Raw genomic sequence first — 22,368 nt, 5'->3', positions numbered from 1 at the left:
ACGTAATTACAACTAAAGTGATGTGCTATATCGGTATTTATCGATTTAGCGTTCCAACACGATTAATCGATTCCATAAAAAATCGGATGTGATTCGGTAATTCTGTCCAGTAAAAACGGTTTTAGTCAGCACTACTACGCGGCGGTGACGATTGAGGTTAGTAGATTTATTTTGTAATTTTATGTTTATTATGATTATTTAACGATATAAAGAAGATTTTCCATGTAAAAACAACTAAGAATCTTTTAATGTGCATTTGATTTGAGGTAATACGGTAGCTTCCATTCAATTTCCCGATATTTGGAGGGACGCGTCGTTGACACTCTCGCGTAAAGTTTGTTTCGCTTCATAAGCTCGACAACTTTCCAAAATCTAATTAGAACTAGTTTGTTTCCGATCAACTTGCTCCCCTCAACAGTTAATTAAATCGCTACCAGCGTACTATTTTAAAACGCAGCACGTTAGTTTTTCTATTTATAGCCGAGACATGTAACCTCTTTGGTGTTTTTAGGCGGGAGAATGGCTTTGTTGAAGGGGCTGAGGCCTCTGCAGGTGGCTTCCATCATCGTGGTTGTGAGGATCCTGTCGGTGTTCCTGGTGCAGACGTGGTACGTGCCGGACGAGTACTGGCAGACCCTGGAAGTGGCCCACAAGCAGGTCTTCGGGTATGGAGCGGTGACCTGGGAGTGGCAGAAGGGCATCCGAAGCTACCTGTACCCCGGCGTGATCTCCGCTGTGTATGCGGTGCTCAAGTTCACTGGACTGGACCATCCCGAAGCGCTGGTAATGTTCTTTACAAACTTATTAATAACTCATTGAGTATTTATGTAAATCAGTATTGTTTATCTTGTGGCAAGTTTGTCTTTTGTTTTCTTAATTGGCAAGTTGTCTGTTTGTTTAAAGATGTTATTTTCGCATATTGTTAGTTAGCATTCACTACACCAACACATAAGAAAAAGCTATGTTCTTATTTGCAACATGAAATGGCAACTGACTTATAAATGTAACCATGAGAAACCTTACATAAATTCCCTTTCCTTCCAGGTCCTGTTACCCCGTATCCTGCAAGCCCTGCTCAGCGCAGTCGCCGACTACAGCTTCTACAAGTGGACGGGTGAACGCAAGTGGGGCCTGTTCCTCGCGCTGACCTCATGGTTCTGGTTCTACACATCTGGCAGAACCTTGCTGCAGACCACGGAGACGGCGCTGGTCACCATTGCCCTTTCCATCTTCCCGTTCAAGGGTGGGAAGACCAGCTTTTATGAGAAAGGTCAGTTGCTGTGTTGCTTTAAAATTTACTAAACTGAGGTACTTGTGTATAAGCTATTATATGAGTAGCTATTCAGCAGTTAATGATTCATCTGGTAGCCCTGATACAGTAAAGTGTAATTTTTTTTTATACTATCACTCAGGAGTCTAGATTGATAAAGTATTGCAAAACTGAACCCTCAATGAGCAATAAAAAGACAACAAAAATGTCTATGGCTTAATATTCTTTCACTGCAAAAATTATTAAAACAAACAAGACAACAAGACGGATGAGCTTATCAGCACAACTACATCGTATATTCCTCCTAACAAACATGCTATCTCTTTCAGAGGACAACCGCTGGGTGGCCCTCGCCTGCGTGTCGGTGTTCCTGCGCCCCACGTCCGCCCCGCTGTGGATCGTGCTCGGAGCTTACAACCTCTACACCACTAACCAGGGCCGCCCCAAGCTGTTCCTGAAGACCTATCTGCCTATTGCGTGAGTATTTGCAACTTGTAACATTAGTATCAGCCCTTAATCATCCATGGATGGACATAGGTCTCTTTTATGGAATGCTACAATACCACTACAATACTGTGTCTCTTACCGATAAATCTGTGATGCATATTTTGGCGTGTTCGCTCAACCGGTAGAGTTTCGTGTCATGGACCAGATTAATAATTATAATTAAACATGAACAAGCAACTAGTAGAATCCATCATATGAATGCATCATATAAAAAACATAAAATAAATCATATGAACAAATGTTTGAGACGCATACTGGGGATCTACTGGACACAAACTTTCTCCAATGTTAGGCTGTGGGAGGTGACTGACCAAACGCTCATCGACAAGGAGATCCTACTCGGGAAACGGGGCTGGCCTCTTCAAGCCCTATGTCCCAGATGAGGGATAACAGGTCTTCATCATCATATTTATTTATCTCACAACCTCTCCTCCCAGTCTCCTGACAGCCTCGGCGCTGGTGGGGCTGGACTCGTACTGCCACGGCGCGCCCGTCGCCACGCCCTGGGAGTTCTTCCGCTTCAATGTGCTGCACGACATCTCTTCTTTCTACGGGCAGCACCCGTGGTATGATGTTCTTGTTTATTTTTATGGTGCCACTGTTGGGCCACCCAAGTACAAGTAGCTTTCCATAGGCGAAGGTTGGTCTGCCAATCCAAAATGCTACTAACTTGCCAGGCTATAAGTACTTGGTTTTATGAACTACGTTAGAAATGCAGTGTTTTTGTTTCGACAATGGGTTTGGCAATGCGTTTTGACATTGCCGTGATCATGAGGCCGATTTTATTGCAACCGTTAAGAAATATCTTCAGTACAACAACGGTTATAGAACCCTGGGCAATCAGCTACTGGCTGCTAATCTGACTGGCTAATGGCTAAGTTAATCTCTAGTGACACGCTAAGATGACCCAACCTACCTTTTCAATGGAGGTCTTCAAAGGACAAACAATAACATTTTATTCCCCTCAATGACGCGGCCAATCTTTCCTCGGCCTTCCTTATCCAGCTTGTCTAAAATCTATAAACTTGCACATTTACACCATTTCTCTCACCCCACAGGCACTGGTACCTGACGCAAGGCCTGCCCGCAGTGCTCGGTATCAACCTCGTCCCGGTGGTAGTCGCGTTCTACTCCGTGCTACGTCGCCCCCGCGAGAACACTCAGGGGGTGCTGTTGGTAGCTGTGGTGGCGTTGCATGTGGCTCTGTACAGGTAATTAGTACTTATTTTTTATTTATTAGCGAAACAAAGAACTTATAAACGAAAACTTGTGTCCCTATTGACACCGTCAGTAGTAATACTGATAATAGTAATAGTACAGTAGATTTAAATTAGATTTCCAGACAACGGGAGAGCATCATAGCATTGATATAAAGATTGATTCAGTTCACTGCTCTCTCGGCTCAAAAATATTAAAGGACAAGACATTTAAGAATGAATTTAAATTGGTACATCAGAATATTCAGAGTCTTTCTTCTAAATTGTTAGAAATAGAACTATTTTCGGAAAAATTTAACATTGATTGTTTATGTATCACAGAACATTGGTTAGACGAGAATCAAATGATGTTCCAATTGAAAAATTACAAACTTATAAGCTGTTTTAACAGAAAGTGCAACGAGCATGGCGGGTCACTTATATTTCTTAAAGAAAATTGTAAATGTAAAGAACGAAAGGACATAGTTGCTCTTTCTGTTAAACACCATATAGAAATTTCATGTGCAGAGCTAAACAAGTATATAATAGTATGTACCTACAGGCCACCTACTGGTGATTTCATTACCTTTGAGACTGTCATGGAGGATGTTCTAAGGTTAGCTTCCAATAGTAAAAAGGAAGTAATAGTGTGTGGTGACTTTAATGTTGACCTATTAAGTGACTCTCCTAATGGGTCGAAATTACTGTTACTTTTTAAATCATTTAATCTTTTTAATGTCTTTCTGGAACCAACTAGAATTACATCCACGTCTGCCACTTGTCTAGATAACATATTCTGTAACTGTGAGTTTAAAGACAGTAGTGTGATAAATTGTCTGAGGTCAGACCACAGTGGGCAGACCATTACCTTAGTAAACACTGACAAGACAAATAAAACTAAGGTGAGATGCAGACCGATTACTACAAAGAAAATTGACAATTACTTGAAGAAACTAGACGAAAAACTTCCGAAGGTTAAAGTAGATTGCAATTCTAATGAGATGTATACTAACTTATTTAAGATAATAGCTGATGAGTTTGAGAGTAATTTTAAAACGAAGGAAGTTTTGATAGACAATAAAATTAAATTTTGTGACTGGGCTACAGATGGTATTCGCAAAAGCAGGGCGACATTATATGATCTGTATGAGATGAAAACATTCATAATCCGCCCTGACTTTCAATCTTATGTGAAGAAATATAGCAAAATGTACAAATGTGTCTGTCACTGTGCGAAGACAATTTTTATTAATAACAAGATTAAAGACTCGGCTAACAAATCTAAGGCCATTTGGAATATAATTAATAACGAAACGGGGAAGAATCGAACACGCGAGACTAATTTATCTTTAAAGGTAGGCAATGACATAATAACATCAAATGACGAGGTGGCGAGAGTCTTTGAAGAGTTTTTTACGAACATTCCTTTAGAGACTACTTGCAACCTAGATTCTTCAGCTACATTAGCTGAAACCCTGGCGAAGGAGAACGCACCTTCAACCGATAAGGAATTTAAATTCAGATATATTAATACATTAACTATTATAAAAACATTTAAGTCCTTAAATATGAAGAAAACTGAAGACTTGTGGGGAATGTCAGTTAAATTTGTTCTTTCTATTATTAATAAAATCGCCCCAATTTTGGCTAACATTTTTAATAAATGTATCGCTGAAGGTGTGTTCCCAGATCTTATGAAATTGAGTAAAATTATACCTCTGTTCAAGAGTGGGGATATGGAGGACCCTGCAAATTTCAGGCCTGTCTCGGTTCTTCCAGTTTTGAGTAAAATATTTGAGAGGGTCATACTCAATCAGATGCTTTTGCATTTCAATGAAGCTCGATTGTTTCATAGCCAACAGTATGGTTTTACAAAAGGCAAATCAACAACCGATGCCGGTACTGCGTTAATTAAGCACATATTTGACGCCTGGGAAGACCATCACGATGCTATTGGAGTCTTCTGTGATCTATCGAAGGCGTTTGATTGTGTAGACCATCAGACTTTAATTTCGAAACTGAGATACTATGGAATAGGAGGAAAGGCTTTAGATTTGATAGCTTCATATTTAGACAAGAGGCAACAAAGGGTCGATATTAACAATACTAAATCACAGGGGGCTCATGTAAAGATAGGCGTCCCTCAAGGATCTATTCTAGGACCATTTTTATTCCTCATTTATATTAATGACTTGCCTTTTATGGTTGAAAAATTGACTAATATAGTTTTATTTGCTGATGATACTTCTTTGCTTTTTAAAGTTAAAAGAAGTGAAAATAATTTTAATGAAATTAATTCTATTCTATCTGACATACACGATTGGTTTACCGTTAATAATCTTCTATTGAATTCTAAGAAAACGAAATGTATTAAATTTACACTGCCGAATGTTAGACAATGCGATACTAACATTATTCTAGATGGGAATAAATTGGACCTAGTTAATGATACTGTCTTTCTTGGGATGACTATAGATTCAAAGTTACAGTGGGGACCTCACATTGAAAAATTGGCTGGAAGGTTGAGCTCCGCAGCTTTTGCTGTACGGAAAATTAGACAACTGACCGACGTTGAAACCGCCAGATTAGTTTACTTTAGTTATTTCCACAGCTTATTGTCGTATGGCATTTTGCTTTGGGGTAGAGCCGCTGATATTGAAACTATATTTGTATTACAGAAAAGAGCCATCCGCTCTATATACAAACTAGGTTCCAGGGATTCATTGAGAGAACTATTTAAAGAAATTAACATCCTTACAGTTCCATGTCAGTTCATTTTTTCCAATTTAATGTATGTACGAAAGAATATTTCAACTTTTGATACAATTGGCAGTAATCATGACATTAATACTAGGAACAAGCATAAGCTGGCTTTTCCAGCGATGCGTCTGGCGAAAGTTAATAAATCGTTTTTAGGGTACTGTATTAGATTTTATAATAAGCTTCCAACAGAAGTTGCTCAAATGCCAGAGAATAAGTTTAAGTGTTACATTAAAGAGAAACTCTGTAAAAAAGCTTATTATAAAATTGATGATTACTTAGAGGACGTTAATGCATGGCTGTGATAAGTAGTTAGCTCTGCTCATATTATTATAATAATCATTATTAAGCTTATAAGTACCTATTGTATACCAACTAGTTTTAAGTCTTTTTTTTGAAAAGATGGCTCAGGAGTTTCTTGCCTCCGTTCTTCTCCTTAGATAGAAAGAGCCCCCCCTTATCCGAACGGAGAGTAATTTGTAAAAATTGACGTTCATCAGAAAATTTTATATTTGTACGATGAATAAAAAATTTTGACTTTGACTTTGACTTTATATCTAAAGAACTTAGAACTAAATTTCCAATTACATGTTTCAACTGTTTAGGTACTTGATTACAAAACAATTCCCGATAGCTCAAAGGTCTACGCAAATGACACGCAACTTGACGACTCGCTAGTGCTAAGGCGTGACTTCACTCGTTTCTTGATATTTATATAATTGTGTAATTTTCATTGAAAATACAAATCAATGCATACTTGAACCCGCCTAAACGATGCCCTTCTCCGCTACAACACCTATATTAACCGCAAGATTAGTATAAAGAAAATAAACGGAGTTTTTGCATTGTGTTTCCAGTTTCATCCCGCACAAGGAATTCCGTTTCGTGCTGCCGCTGCTGCCGATATTCCTGTACCTCGCTCAGGACGTCATTGTGCGCTGGAGCAGGAAGGCCACCAAGTAAGTCCAGAGCATAATGTTAGGTTGTATATTATCATATATTTAGGTTGAAAAACAGTTGTTTATTTATATAGTAGAAATAGTAAGATAGATAGATAGATAGATCAAGGCTCTACTGTACTGTAGAGTGTACATTATATTTTATTACGCTGCGGCTCGATATACTGGCTGTATAATGGCTGTCCACATTCATTCTCCTTACCTGAAATCAAATGTAACACCATATGTGGTAGCCCATGAGCATCGATGTTTCCATGACAACCATATTCATTGTAAATGTAACAATTTAGAACTTGTACCGCAACTTATGTACCTAGGTCTTATAATTGACAGCAATTTCAACTGGAAACCACATATTAGCCATATTTGTAACAAGTTAAGATCAATAGCATGTAAACTTTCAATTTTAAAATATAATCTGCCATATCATATAATAAGAATGATGTACATGTCAATTGCCGACTCATTGATAGGATATGGTATAAGTAGCTATGGACGAACATTTTCATCTAATATTCAGCCAATTTACAACATCCAACTTAGACTATTAAAGTTAATTGTTCCCACTCATATCAAGATTCAATTTGAAGGTGACGATGCTGGCCTATTTCGTTACTGTAAAGTAATTTGTGTCCATAATAAAATTAAAATAGCAACCATTTCTGAAGAAATTTGTAAAGAAAATCAAAAAATCAAAATCAAAAATCAAAATAATTTATTTGTGAGTCACAGGTTAGGTTAAGATGGATTACAGTATATTATATAATTTCTCCGTGCTCAGCCAACATGGCGTACAAATATTTCAAATTAAGTACATTAAACATGCAAAAACTAAAGATAACACATTCATGTTGTATAAGTACCTACATTTAGTTATATTAATTGGGACTTACTGTGTATCGGATAGGAATTCATTGACGCTGTAATAAGTCTTGTCTAATAAATAGTTTTTAAGTTTGGTTTTAAACATTTGGATGTCCTGTGCGTTTCTAATGTCCTTTGGTAGTTTATTGAAAATAGAGGGTGCCATCCCAAAAACATTTTTACTAAAAAGTGCGGTATTGTGTTTAGGAGTACTTATCTTATTACCGTAACGTAAGCTTCTAAAGTGCCCGAAAATATTAAAGTTTAATTTGAAAATACATTAAAACGTAGAAATCGGCCCGCTCAGTTACGAAAACTAAATTACCTATCAAGGTACGTGTTACCGCATTATAATAACTTCTATGGGAAAAGAAAATGGGAATATATGTTGTCAAAATCACTAAACGAGTTACCTACAGAAGTGCTAGACAGTCTAGATACAAATAAAAATAAAGTAAAACAGATCCTAAAACAACACTACCTAAAAGTCGATTATTGATTAACAGATTTTAGGTGGTGTTTAGAAATGTATTTCAAACAAGTAACTATGTATAAGTTAACATAAGTCGTGCGAAAATGGATTGTAGTATTTGATACTGGGATCCATTGTCGCATGACAAACAGCTATATAAGTCAATATTAAATTGTGATTTCTTTTTGTATGAACAGCGATTCAGCTACCCCCATATAAACCTCGCGGTTTTCGAGGGGTGGTTTTTTGTAATAATTACTGTACAAACTTTTGTGAAAGTAAATAAACATCTAAAAAAAATATATAATAATTCCACTTTTTTTGTTTTTTTCTTTAAATAAGCTCTTTTACATACATGTAAAATATCTCGTTTCTACTGTCTACCTCTGAGATACAGATGTATAAACAATACGCTTCTCCCCACAGATGGCAGCTCTACCTGGCCGCCCTACTGATCCTGGTCGGCAACGCGGTGCCGGCGCTGTACTTCGGACTCGTGCACCAGAGCGGGACGCTCAAGGTAGAATAGAATATCAGTTTATTTTACGTCAAATTTTACAATTACACTCTACCATCATTTTTCACAAAGGCTCAGTCACTGACTAGTGTAGTGTGGCAACACCTTCCCTCCATACATAGGTTCCTAATACGTACTTCATATTAATAATAAAGTCCATTCGCACATCAACCGTGTTCTTGATTGCTCGCCTCATTACATGGCGACCGTGCCAGCCGGCCTGCCTCCGTGGCAGTGCCGGCGGACCACATAATAAATTAAAATTATTATAAAAATGAACTAAAGTGGTAAAAAGTGATAATGTGGAAAATGGACAATTTAAATACGTATATAAAGGACTAATTTAATATACATATAATCATGCGTTAATTATATCAATATATCAAGAAAATAAACATACATAATTTTATAGTAATAAATTTAAAAAACGAAAATGGATCTACAAAAATAAATAAAAATGGATGGCGCCGGGAGACAAATTGGCTGTTGAGGAGAAGGCGCTGGGAGTGTGCGAGTCGGGTAGCAGAGGATGTCCTCCGAGCTACAGCTGCGAGGCTGGAGGAGGATGCTGCTGCCTGATGCTGCCCAGAGGGACGCGAGGAGCTGGACGCGCCCACAGTTGGACCCCCGCATGTTCTACCGCCGCGCCACCCAGATGAGGAATTTATAAAAATTTTTCGGAACATTAATTACTTAGAAATTCAGGTTGGTGTAATTAACGTTTAAATTTAATTTAAATAAAAAAAAAAGAGTTGATTTAAATTTGTTCAGTTAAATTCGTTAAATTTGTAATTTTATTTTTGAAAATATAACTAAAGTATCTTTTAAATTTTATGTAGAAGATGAATACATAAATATTTCAGTAAGAATAAATAGTATTCGAATGCTTAAATAGTAATTCAGTTCTAAAGTATTAATATTAGTAATTCAGTTATAAATTGTTGCATGTTTATTTTCTTTGGGAAAAGATGTAATGTATATTGTGTATGTAATTAGTTATTGACGCTTGTTGACGACTAGGTTTATTAGAAATCATACATATATCGTACGTGTCGATACTTATTTTCAATTGTTATATTACATAATATTATATTTCATTTCAGGATATTTTATTTTACAGGTTTAAAGTAACTACATGCAAAATTTCATTTTTTCAAAACAAAAAAATACTTGGCTTAAATCACAAAAAAAAACTTGATTTTTAAAAGATAAGACAATTCTAATACCGATAAATAATGGAACTCATAAAATTACCAAATAATAAAATATATAATAATAGAAAATCTTACCTTATTTTTATAATTTGTTCGAAAATATGTTTTAATTTAAAATGTCTAAATTCAGTCAAAGTATTATTCAAATTTCAAAATTAAATTGCTAACCTAATCAAATTACAATAAATTAAATTATATACTTAAATAGATATACATTTTTGTTTAAAATATAAAATAATCCAAATTACAAATTCAGTGCATTGCACAATTTCCTATTTACTTACTTAATCACTTAAATTCAAAATATTCTTTGGTACTATAAAAACATTCCTTGACTAGCCATTTTTTTTTAGCTATATTTAAATTGATTATTTGCATTTAAAAATTAAACCGCTATTCATTTATTAAATCACATAATATTATAGATACGAAGATAAGAAATAATAAATAAAATATTTTATTGCACTTAATTTACAATTATAAATACTTCATCAAATGAAAAGTAAAATAGGAAAATAAAAATCAATTATTTAAATAATCCACTATGAGCCAGATATTGGTCAAATGAAATTAATAGTACGTAAATATGCAATTCAATAAATACAAATCTTAATATTTCACTAGTGACAATTAAAAACAATACCGTTTAAATGTTTCATACTTACGAGTACCTATACTAACAATTATAATCTTTACAGTATAATAAATAAAAACCATAATATAATGGTATTTTTCTTGTACCTAACAGAATCGCATTCATAAAGAGATATTTTATATGAGATAGTTTCGTAACGCTAAAACCGATAATATATTTTTCCCATTTATCCCATTATCTTATACTAATATCCCATAGAGAAGATAGCAATAATTGTATTAGACCTATTCTTATAAACACGTATCAAAGTTCAATTATATATTTGGAGCGATGCATAGCATTATTCTTTGAATCCATATAACAAAAACATACTTCTCAGTTCATCTACTAAAATGGTCACACGCTCGACAGATATCGTATTTCGATCCGCCGCGCATGCAGTGAGGAATCTGATGATCATGCATATTGGGAAACCATGTCATGTCTCGATGCAACATTTAAGCTAAAGTTATAACAGGTCTAAAATAAAGTTATCATTTTTGGATGTAACTACGTTTAGAATATCATTCATTGGAAGTATTAAAACAGAATCACGAAATATGCAGTAGTCAAAAATTCAACGCGTTAGATAATTAAATACATTATAAAAATAAAAACTGATGATAAAAATACATACGTGCTTAAGTACAGTTAGATTCAGAGAAATCTGACCACCTGTACAAATTTCAAAAAATAAAATAATTTAGAAGTCGGCATTTGTAATTTTTTTAATTAAATATCTCAATAGTTTAATGAAGTTCCAGTATCAACATAAATTTCAACACGTATTATTAAAATGTACAGTATCTCGAAAAGACACGTACGTCACTACAGAATATAGATAAATAAATAATAAATAAATTTAGTAAACTAATAAAAATATAACTACGTACCAGATTTAGATTACGAAAAATTATTTTGAAAAATAGTTACTGATTTTAAACTTAGGTACCCATAAATAAAAATTATGACGTTTGGAATGTAAAGAATAAAAATATAGTAAATAAATATTAGATATTGTTACGTTAACATAATGGTTTAAAAAGAAAACGAAATCGCAATAGAAGAAAGATAAGGAAAATATAGAGTATAAAGTTTATTTTGCGAGCAAAGACACGGCTAGATGTAGTATTAAAGATCTTTTTGTCGTTCCAAGAAATGATGATTAGGTACGAATCGTCTTGTCGTCGTCGTATGTAGATAAGCGAAGGGTATAGGTGTCGATGTTTATGTATAAAGATTGTTTAGACTCTTATGAGACTAGGAATTGAAAAGTTTAGTTTAATTGAATGAAGATGCATGTATTATAGTGAAAATGACTATGAGTAAGCAATGATGAAGAATATATGGTGATGTATGAAGGTTCAGTAGCTCATGTGCACGTGAGTAATGTATGGTTGAGGATACTTTGGTCTCTAAGACGTTGATAAACAATTGGACTGATCACCCAAGCGTTAACAATATTTTATTGGCCGAAGGATTCTAAAGGATATGAGTAATATAAAGAAGGTAATACGAGTAAGGGACATACAGAGCGCAATTACCAAGATAATTAGCGATTACGTATGGTCAGAGGACTTATATAAATAAAAAGTAAATAGCAAAGTCATCGAAGGTACATATGGTAGGGTACAACAAGGTGTCACGTCCTTATTTCTGATCATAGTGCGGTCGAGAACCCTCCGTGAAGAATTTTGGAATTGCCTAAGAGTAGAGCTAGTTTAAATGTGCCCTTGTAATATTTATGGAATATGTGTTTTATATTATAATTATTATAGAGTCGACTTTCGTTGTTTTGCGTACCCTACAGATAAATATATAAATAAATAATGAAGACCAGCGCTGGCCCACCAAAGAGTGGAAATAATTATATGTACCTTTTCGTAAATGTATGTGTGTGAAATGAAATAAAAGTATAAATAATAATAAAAGATGACTTTGAAAATAAAAGAATATGAATGATGAAATATATAAGCAAAATAAAAAAATAAAAATAAAAAAAAAATGATTATAAATATACGCAAAATAAATGAAATATAAGTAAATGTCTAAAGAAATATTTTTTAAAAAAAGGAAATATCTATAGAAAGAAAAATTATAATGGTTTAAATTATTAGCTTACGTCAGTTTGATATAAAAAAAGAAGACAAGAGAAAGTTTTAATCATAATGTAATAAATCATATAAACGAATAATTTACATTTAAATATATTTACAAGTACAGTCAAGGACAAATCCTTCTATAATCATTAGATAATTTTGAATTTTAGTTGGACACAACTTGTGTTAAATGAGTTTCTTGTAGAACAAGTATATATACGGAGTTTTAATAATATTGAAACTAAATAACTTGAAATAATTAATATAAATACTTATTGAAATTTTAATATTAAATCTAAAAATATGTTTGGAGTATACATTTTAAGGGTACCTATACAGCTATACAGATGTAATAAAAATAAATTATTTTTAAATAATAGGTAAATACATTTATGTTTGGGTAAGCAATTATCAACAAGCGAGTCGTCAACAATGCGTCAACATTACTTTATGTTAAGATAAAATATATGTTAAGTTTTGAGGAAACTTATAATTGTACTTATTGTTTCATTTTATATTGTATTAATGTGTGCACTATCATAATAATAAATCTTTTCAGAATCAGAATTTGCAATAGGAAATTAATACGTAATATATTATGTTAATACTTGGTATTCATTAAGATATCCGTAACTAAAATTGTATTAAAAAATAAATAAAACTAAAATATTAATAGTCCGGAAATTATATTATTCTTTGTTGGATATAAAGTGCACACTTAAATTCTTAATGTTAACTTTACGTGTTTAACCATGTAATCAATGAAAAAAAAAAAAAAGCTTTGATGTCAACGATGTGGTTTAATTTTTGTGTTCAGTACAAAAACACTTGCAATAACTTATTTCTATAAAATCAATTTAAATTTTAATGTTTATACATTTATATAGAGTTTGTACGTAACTAACATACCCGAGTTTTCATATTTTTTTAAATTAGGATTTTCCTGTATATAAAAAGATTCAAAATGTATTTTTTTTTGTTTAAAAGCAACCAATTTTAAGTAATTTTGTGAACTTAAGTAGTAACATATTAGTAACCTTGGAGAAGAACGAAATTTAAATGTCTGATTATTCTGTATCTGTAATTACTTGTAAAAATCTATTTTAACAATTACAGACTCATATTAAAAATTGAAAAAATGTAATTATGTAACATTTTTTATTCGAAAAGGGGGAAGGTGTAGTGTGGCAACACCTTCCCTCCATACATAGGTTCCTAATACGTACTTCATATTAATAATAAAGTCCATTCGCACATCAACCGTGTTCTTGATTGCTCGCCTCATTACACTAGGAGTCACTGATGATGACGTCAAAAAAAGTCTCGAAGCAAACTCCCACCCTTTAAAAAACCTATTTAAGACACCAATGGCCGACTGGTGTAGTGGTTAGTGACCCTGACTGCTATGCCGAGGGTTCTGGGTTCGATCCCCGGTGAGAGATATTTGTACACGGAACCTGCGGTGCGGTCCTGCGGTCATATCTATACATATATCCGATACCCATATAAGGCTCTGCGTAGCTTGGGGTCGGATGGCCTTCTGTGAGAGGTCCCCACGTATTATTATTATTAATTTTTTTTTTTTATTTACCCTGGCAACCCTACGAACCGGGTGTCAAAAAAACAGCTGAGTTAATTTATTTTAATATTACTAAATTTAATGTCTAATTACGTATAAAACTAGTGTTAACTTAAAGAATATAGTGTTATACAGCTGTGCAAATGAAGACAAGCCTTCAAACCCTGAAATAAAACACTTACGGGACTCGGATATTTGAAGCAACGGCACCTGTCAAAGTTCGAATTTGCCAACGGATATCTATCAGGGGAGTATTGTTAAAATTACATATTTTTACTAGTATTACTCATTTCAAATCATAAACACTAAATTATTTAATCATTATTCATTAGTTTGCTGCATACGTGAAATGTTTTTCACACTTCCTTAACCCACTTTTAGACTTTGTCATTTTCAAACTTTGTTGTTTTCATTTCTAATTTTCAAACTTTCTATTAGCTTTTGTATCCCTTATTCCCTATTCTTACTATATCATAGTCTCCACCTACTTAATTGCTATTAGTACTTCATTGAATAATGATCAAGTGATTGTTTTTTGGCTTAAGGTTTACATAATTCTAAGTCAATAATACCACTGAGTACCTATTCATTTAAGTAACATATTATGCATATTACTCCCTCCCCACCTATAGTTTGTGTTCATGACTACATTGTTTATGATAACTAACAAATAAGTTACCTTTTGATCATTTTTTACATAGACTTACAATATATTACTTAATAATTATTATAACCTATTGGTATCTGGTTTGATCAAGTTATACCTAAAGAGGGTTATTTTGTGTCTTGGATAATCATCTTCTCGGTTCTACCTATCAAGATACTAACGGGAAACCCCGGTTGGTTTTCAGAGATGTCGAGGATGATGACCCGGAAGGTGCAGAGCCGTGACCTGGAGATCCAGCTGAGGACAGCTTTGGAGGATCTCAAGGCGTCTCGTGACCTCTCAAGCCAACTGATGGCAGAGCGGGAGGACAACGAAAAGGAATTTGATTCCCTTTTGAAAAAGAACACCGACCTAAAGAATGTCATCGCTGAAATGGACATCCAATACCAAGACTTACAAGGCAAATGTGATGAGCTGGAGATTGTACTGAGATCAAACACAGAGTGTCAGGATTTATATGAAGCTGCCTTGACAAAGATCTGCAGCCTGGAGCATCAACTGGCTGAAGCACACACAGAAATCCAGCAAATAAATGAAGCACATGCAAGCGAAGAAACAAATAAGACAATGGCACTGTACGATGAATTAGTTACCCTACATCACACCCCTATGCCAACAATAGACCTCACCACTCCAAGCAAATCAATCAATATCAAAGGTGCAAACAGGCTTAAAAAATATATTAAAATAAATAAATATATTAGGAAGTCTGAGCGAGCATTGAAAAAGCATAAGACGTACCTTCCATTGAAAAAGGATAGAGTGAGACTACAACTACTGGTAAATAAATATGAAGAACAGATGTCGGACTACAACCAGAAACTCGCAGACAACAACCAAGAGTGCGAGTTCAACATGGCTATGCTACAGTCTAGGCTGGCCACATTGAAGTCTGCCCTAGACCAGAGAACTGTGGAGTATGAAAACCAGCTGCTGGTGCTGAGAAGTGTGGGCTTAGTTCGGGTTGAGATGCTGCCGGAGAAGTCTTCACCTGCTGAAGCCTCCACCGCATCTCCGGAGGCCACCACCACCACCTCGGAGGCCACAAATAGCATCCCGTTGGCCACCACTGAACTCACCACTGGTCTCCCGAGGGCCACCACCAGACTCCTGGCGGCCACCACCAGCATCCCGTTGGCCACCACTGGACTCACCACTGGTCTCTCGGGGACCACCACCGGACTCTCGGGGACCACCACCGGACTCTCGGGGACCACCACCATTCTCCCGAGGGCCACCACCAGACTCCTGGCGGCCACCACCAGCCTCCCGACGGCCGCGCCATCCTCAGAGGTCATCCAGAGCGGATCGGCGGCAGCAGATGTTTTTCAGGCCTCCACTAAGAAATTACATAGGAAACCCACCTATTCTCAGGCAGCTAGTAGAATAGTAGGTAATAAGCAGTTACCTAAGATGTCACCCACTACCTTGACAAGGCTTACTACAAGTAGTAGCAATTCAAGCGAGGATTACAGCACAGTTGTATATTCCGATAGGCTTGGCAAGGATTTCGGGCACATGTTGGGTAATCATGTAAATGGAAAAGTTGTTAATTATTGTTACCCAGAACTTACATTCGGACAAATAGTTGAATTAATTTCAGAGAGGTCACACACTGACAAAACAACTATATTTATTATGGTGGGAAATAGTTTAGGGGTGTCAAAGTCTGACATACATAGAAGTTTTGCTATATTAGAAGGCCTTCCTACAAAACATGTATTTGTTTGTGCATTTCCTTACTCATGCACACTGCCTGACAAATGCAATTATATGACATGTAGCCTAAATAAAACAATGTACAATGCATGTTGTAAATCTGATTGTATCAATTTCTTTGATACTAATTTATACGTAGATAATTTTAAGTTGACTTGGGACAGTTTATTTTTGTCCTCAAATCAGAAACGACGTCTAGCTACAGAAGTAGCTCATCTTATTAACTCAGTTATAAGCATTATAACGAAGAAAACTTGTGTCCCTATTGACATCGTCAGTAGTAATACTGATAATAGTTATACTACAGTAGATTTAAATTAGATTCTCAGACAACGGGAGAGCATCATAGCGTTGATATAAAGATTGATTCAGTTCACTGCTCTCTCGGCTCAAAACTATTAAAGGACAAGACATTTAAGAATGAATTTAAAGTGGTACATCAGAATATTCAGAGTCTTTCTTCTAAATTGTTAGAAATAGAACTATTTTCGGAAAAATTTAACATTGATTGTTTATGTATCACAGAACATTGGTTAGACGAGAATAAAATGATGTTCCAATTGAAAAATTACAAACTTATAAGCTGTTTTAACAGAAAGTGCAACGAGCATGGCGGGTCACTTATATTTCTTAAAGAAAATTGTAAATGTAAAGAACGAAAGGACATAGTAGCTCTTTCTGTTAAACACCATATAGAAATTTCATGTGCAGAGCTAAACAAGTATATAATAGTATGTACCTACAGGCCACCTACTGGTGATTTCATTACCTTTGAGACTGTCATGGAGGATGTTCTAAGGTTAGCTTCCAATAGTAAAAAGGAAGTAATAGTGTGTGGTGACTTTAATGTTGACCTATTAGGTGACTCTCCTAATAGGTCGAAATTACTGTTACTTTTTAAATCATTTAATCTTTTTAATGTCTTTCTGGAACCAACTAGGATTACATCCACGTCGGCCACTTGTCTAGATAACATATTCTGTAACTGTGAGTTTAAAGACAGTAGTGTGATAAATTGTCTGAGGTCAGACCACAGTGGGCAGACCATTACCTTAGTAAACACTGACAAGACAAATAAAACTAAGGTTAGATGCAGACCGATTACTACAAAGAAAATTGACAATTACTTGAAGAAACTAGGCGAAAAACTTCCGAGGGTTAAAGTAGATTGCAATTCTAATGAGATGTATACTAACTTATTTAAGATAATAGCTGATGAGTTTGAGAGTAATTTTGAAACGAAGGAAGTTTTGATAGACAATAAAATTAAATTTTGTGACTGGGCTACAGATGGTATTCGCAAAAGCAGGGCGACATTATATGATCTGTATGAGATGAAAACATTCATACTCCGCCCTGACTTTCAATCTTATGTGAAGAAATATAGCAAAATGTACAAATGTGTCTGTCACTGTGCGAAGACAATTTTTATTAATAACAAGATTAAAGACTCGGCTAACAAATCTAAGGCCATTTGGAATATTATTAATAACGAAACGGGGAAGAATCGAACACGCGAGACTAATTTATCTTTAAAGGTAGGCAATGACATAATAACATCAAATGACGAGGTGGCGAGAGTTTTTGAAGAGTTTTTTACGAACATTCCTTTAGAGACTACTTGCAACCTAGATTCTTCAGCTACATTAGCTGAAACCCTGATGAAGGAGAACGCACCTTCAACCGATAAGGAATTTAAATTCAGATATATAAATACATTAACTATTATAAAAACATTTAAGTCCTTAAATATGAAGAAAACTGAAGACTTGTGGGGAATGTCAGTTAAATTTGTTCTTTCTATTATTAATAAAATCGCCCCAATTTTGGCTAACATTTTTAATAAATGTATCGCTGAAGGTGTGTTCCCAGATCTTATGAAATTGAGTAAAATTATACCTCTGTTCAAGAGTGGGGATATGGAGGACCCTGCAAATTTCAGGCCTGTCTCGGTTCTTCCAGTTTTGAGTAAAATATTTGAGAGGATCATACTCAGTCAGATGCTTTTGCATTTCAATGAAGCTCGACTGTTTCATAGCCAGCAGTATGGTTTTACAAAAGGCAAATCAACAACCGATGCCGGTACTGCGTTAATTAAGCACATATTTGACGCCTGGGAAGACCATCACGATGCTATTGGAGTCTTCTGTGATCTGTCGAAGGCGTTTGATTGTGTGGACCATCAGACTTTAATTTCGAAACTGAGATACTATGGAATAGGAGGAAAGGCTTTAGATTTGATAGCTTCATATTTAGACAAGAGGCAACAAAGGGTCGATATTAATAATACTAAATCACAGGGGCTCATGTAAAGATAGGCGTCCCTCAAGGATCTATTCTAGGACCATTTTTATTCCTCATTTATATTAATGACTTGCCTTTTATGGTTGAAAAATTGACTAATATAGTTTTATTTGCTGACGATACTTCTTTGCTTTTTAAAGTTAAAAGAAGTGAAAATATTTTTTATGAAATTAATTCTATTCTATCTGACATACACGATTGGTTTACCGTAAATAATCTTTTATTGAATTCTAAGAAAACGAAATGTATTAAATTTACACTGCCGAATGTTAGACAATGCGATACTAACATTATTCTAGATGGGAATAAATTGGACCTAGTTAATGATACTGTCTTTCTTGGTATGACTATAGATTCAAAGTTACAATGGGGACCTCACATTGCCAAATTGGCTGGAAGGTTGAGCTCGGCAGCTTTTGCTGTACGGAAAATTAGACAACTGACCGACGTTGAAACCGCCAGATTAGTTTACTTTAGTTATTTCCACAGCTTATTGTCGTATGGAATTTTGCTTTGGGGTAGAGCCGCTGATATTGAGACTATATTTGTATTACAGAAAAGAGCCATCCGCTCTATATACAAACTTGGTTCCAGGGATTCATTGAGAGAACTATTTAAAGAAATTAACATCCTTACAGTTCCATGTCAGTTCATTTTTTCCAATTTAATGTATGTACGAAAGAATATTTCAACTTTTGATACAATTGGCAGTAATCATGACATTAATACTAGGAACAAGCATAAGCTGGCTTTTCCAGCGATGCGTCTGGCGAAAGTTAATAAATCGTTTTTAGGGTACTGTATTAGATTTTATAATAAGCTTCCAGCAGAAGTTGCTCAAATGCCAGAGAATAAGTTTAAGTGTTACATTAAAGAGAAACTCAGTAAAAAAGCTTATTATAGAATTGATGATTACTTAGAGGACGTTAATGCATGGCTGTGATAAGTAGTTAGCTCTGCTCATATTATTATAATAATAATAATTAAGCTTATATGTACCTATTGTATACCAACTAGTTTTAAGTCTTTTTTTGAAAAGATGGCTCAGGAGTTTCTTGCCTCCGTTCTTCTCCTTAGACAGAAAGAGCCCCCCCTTATCCGAACGGAGAGTAATTTGTAAAAATTGACGTTCATCAGAAAATTTTATATTTGTACGATGAATAAAAAATTTTTGACTTTGACTTTGACTTGACTTAATGATCCATACTGTACAAAACTTTGTGAATTATTATTAATAAATCCTACTAATATTATAAAGGCAAAAGTATACATATATGTTTGTTACTTCTTCGGGTCAAAACGGCTGAACCGATTTTAATGAAATTTGGTATGTAATCGCAGGTGATGCCGCTGCTGAGGGAGGCGCTGCCGAGCAACAAGAGCAGCGTGCTGTTTGCCATGCCGTGCCACTCCACGCCGCTATACAGGTACATACATCACATTTATTATAGTGTGACCATTAATGCTGTGCACTCTCTGAGGTATGCGAGCGGCGAGACCTGGGGCACAAACGGCTACTGCGCTCTGTCACGTGTCTATCTCTGTCTCTGTCACGCTCGCCCCACCCCGCACCTCGCCGCACATGCCTCAGGGAGTGCACAGCACTAATGGTCACACTATAACGGGCGACAACTAGGTCTTCTTTTGGAAATACGAATGAGGTAGCGGTAGCGCTTCGCAAAGAGAGTTTTCTTCTACGAGATACTTACTTAAATTTTAAATTCAGTTCGTTCGAGTAGGTTCGAGCCCTTTGTCCCTGATTAGGCATCTCACGACCAGCATCTGTAACAGCCGTAGATGAAATAACCTTTCATAAATAAAACTCATGAAACACGGATTCTCCATTACTCCCATTTCTAGAACGGATTTAATCATAGATTTTATTTTTATCAGTGCTGAGTCAGCGCTGCTGACACCACCTCTACCACTAACACCCCTGAAAACATTTGTACAATAAAGAGTTAAATAAATAAATAATAATAAACCGTTCCAGCCACCTGCACATCAACGCCACCACGCGCTACCTAAACTGCGACCCTCCGTTCAACAAGATCGGCGAGACCTACGAGTCCGAATATTTCTTCAACAACCCGCAGCGGTGGTGGCGCGCCGAGTACAGTTCCAAGCCCACGCCGGACCTCGTGGTCATGTTTGACAAGCTGAAGGGACGGTTGGAGGAGGTGCTGACCGGGTATAGACAGCTGTATTTGCTGCCGCATACACAGGTTAGTTTTGATGAGAGGTTTTTAGTAGCTTTGTAAAAGATTTAAAGTGCCTTACCCTGAACTTTGGGGTGATTTTTTTTCAAGCTCAATATATTTTGTGTTGGGCCTTTAGGTAATTGTTATGTCATCTGTTGATCTACTCATCTAATAGGCTAATTCGGGAAAACCATGGCAATAATCTAAGATTGACCTAGATTGCCTGAGGGTTGACCTGAAGGGCTCTGTTCAAAGACTTCCCAAGGACATCGTTTTTAATTCATAACCCATTACCCCGCAGTTCCCGGAAGGAGAGGTGAGTGAGAACGTGCTGGTACTCCAGAAGACCGCGCGACCGAAGCCCGCCCCGGCCGAGTAACGCCTAGAGAAGCTTTAACAACCAACGATCAAACGATGACGTAATCATGGGAACTGGAATCATTTGTTTGGCACTTTACGCGGGTATGATTTGATTACTGTGTGGGAGTAACGGGTATTGTCCACTCTAGTCGATAGTAATTCGATAGGCGGTTCGATTAGTTTCTAACTTTACCGACAGTGGCGCTGATCAAGATGTCATACAAATTGCTATCGAATTCGACTTGAGTCGACAATATTCGTGATTTGCACGATGAAGTAAGAAATGAGTTGTGCATTTGTAACCATGTTAGATTAAGACATATTGCGACGAGGTACTTATTGGTACTAATTTCACCGCTCTTTTAGCCAGAAATAATTAAAGTGGCGGCTGTTCGGATGCTGCTTTTTATGTTGGTCGGACAACGACACAAAATCAGCAGAATCAGATCATGCTCTATTTTAATAAGACTATACTTTTATCGTGTAAGCCCCGCAAAAATCCTAAAAGTGCCAACTACTCGTATGTGCCAAATAAATGATTATCGGTGTAGGATGTAAGAATAAAATCTTTGTCATAAAAAAACACTATTGTCTATTGACACGTGGCAAAGTACTCAATTTTGTAATGCCAAGTTTTTATACCTCCTTTTGCATTTTGTTTCAAAGTTATATTTTATACCTTAGTTGGGAGAAAGGTAGATTTTTTATTGGTAAGAAATAAGATTAAATATTTTCTTGGTTCTATGCAATAGTCAGACTTATAACAGCTAGCAGATATAAACTAAAATTATTATAATAATTGCAATACTTGACTGTATTACCTATTTATATTTTCTCTGTAAGTATGTAAACTATACTTAATTTTGACTGAATTACTTTTGATAAATTTCAAGAAAACTCGAAATATTTACATCGCAACTGTACAAAACAATCTATTTGTGTGTATGTCAATAGTTTAGCGTGTGTGTGTTAGTGGTAGTTAATTAATTGAATTCATGCAATACTTCAATACAATTTATTTATTTTTCTCATTTTTTATTAATTAT

General features: G+C 35.4%; 1 protein-coding gene across 2 annotated transcripts; it reads left to right on the top strand.

Annotated features, from left to right (window-relative positions):
- Positions 1–39: 39 nt before the first annotated feature.
- LOC105392366 (GPI mannosyltransferase 3) lies at positions 40–22,349 on the top strand. Of its 2 annotated transcripts, none has more exons than XM_048625462.1 (11): positions 40–156; positions 512–783; positions 1,045–1,270; positions 1,600–1,747; positions 2,215–2,343; positions 2,836–2,988; positions 6,591–6,692; positions 8,455–8,548; positions 20,103–20,188; positions 20,755–20,986; positions 21,264–22,349. In XM_048625462.1, the coding sequence occupies exons 2-11, from the start codon at positions 520–522 to the stop codon at positions 21,339–21,341; spliced, it is 1,512 nt and encodes a 503-aa protein (XP_048481419.1). In that variant the 5' UTR covers positions 40–156; positions 512–519; the 3' UTR covers positions 21,342–22,349. The 2 variants fall into 2 exon arrangements, with proteins under 2 accessions (XP_048481419.1, XP_048481420.1); XM_048625463.1 differs by lacking the exon at positions 40–156 and adding an exon at positions 164–266.
- The last annotated feature ends 19 nt before the right edge of the window (positions 22,350–22,368 follow it).

The sequence above is a fragment of the Plutella xylostella genome, chromosome 14 (assembly GCF_932276165.1).
Source record: "Plutella xylostella chromosome 14, ilPluXylo3.1, whole genome shotgun sequence".
Classification (NCBI taxonomy): domain Eukaryota; kingdom Metazoa; phylum Arthropoda; class Insecta; order Lepidoptera; family Plutellidae; genus Plutella; species Plutella xylostella.
Note: the sequence above shows the minus strand (reverse complement) of the source record. Positions and strands in the feature narration are given on the sequence as shown.

Bases quoted from the DNA above. Each gene is read 5' to 3' on its own strand.
- LOC105392366 (XM_048625462.1), top strand. From the start codon at position 520: ATGGCTTTGTTGAAGGGGCTGAGGCCTCTGCAGGTGGCTTCCATCATC. The intron at 784-1,044 runs GTAATGTTCTTT...CTTTCCTTCCAG, and splicing joins TGGACCATCCCGAAGCGCTG to GTCCTGTTACCCCGTATCCT. The intron at 8,549-20,102 runs GTAGAATAGAAT...ATGTAATCGCAG, and splicing joins ACCAGAGCGGGACGCTCAAG to GTGATGCCGCTGCTGAGGGA.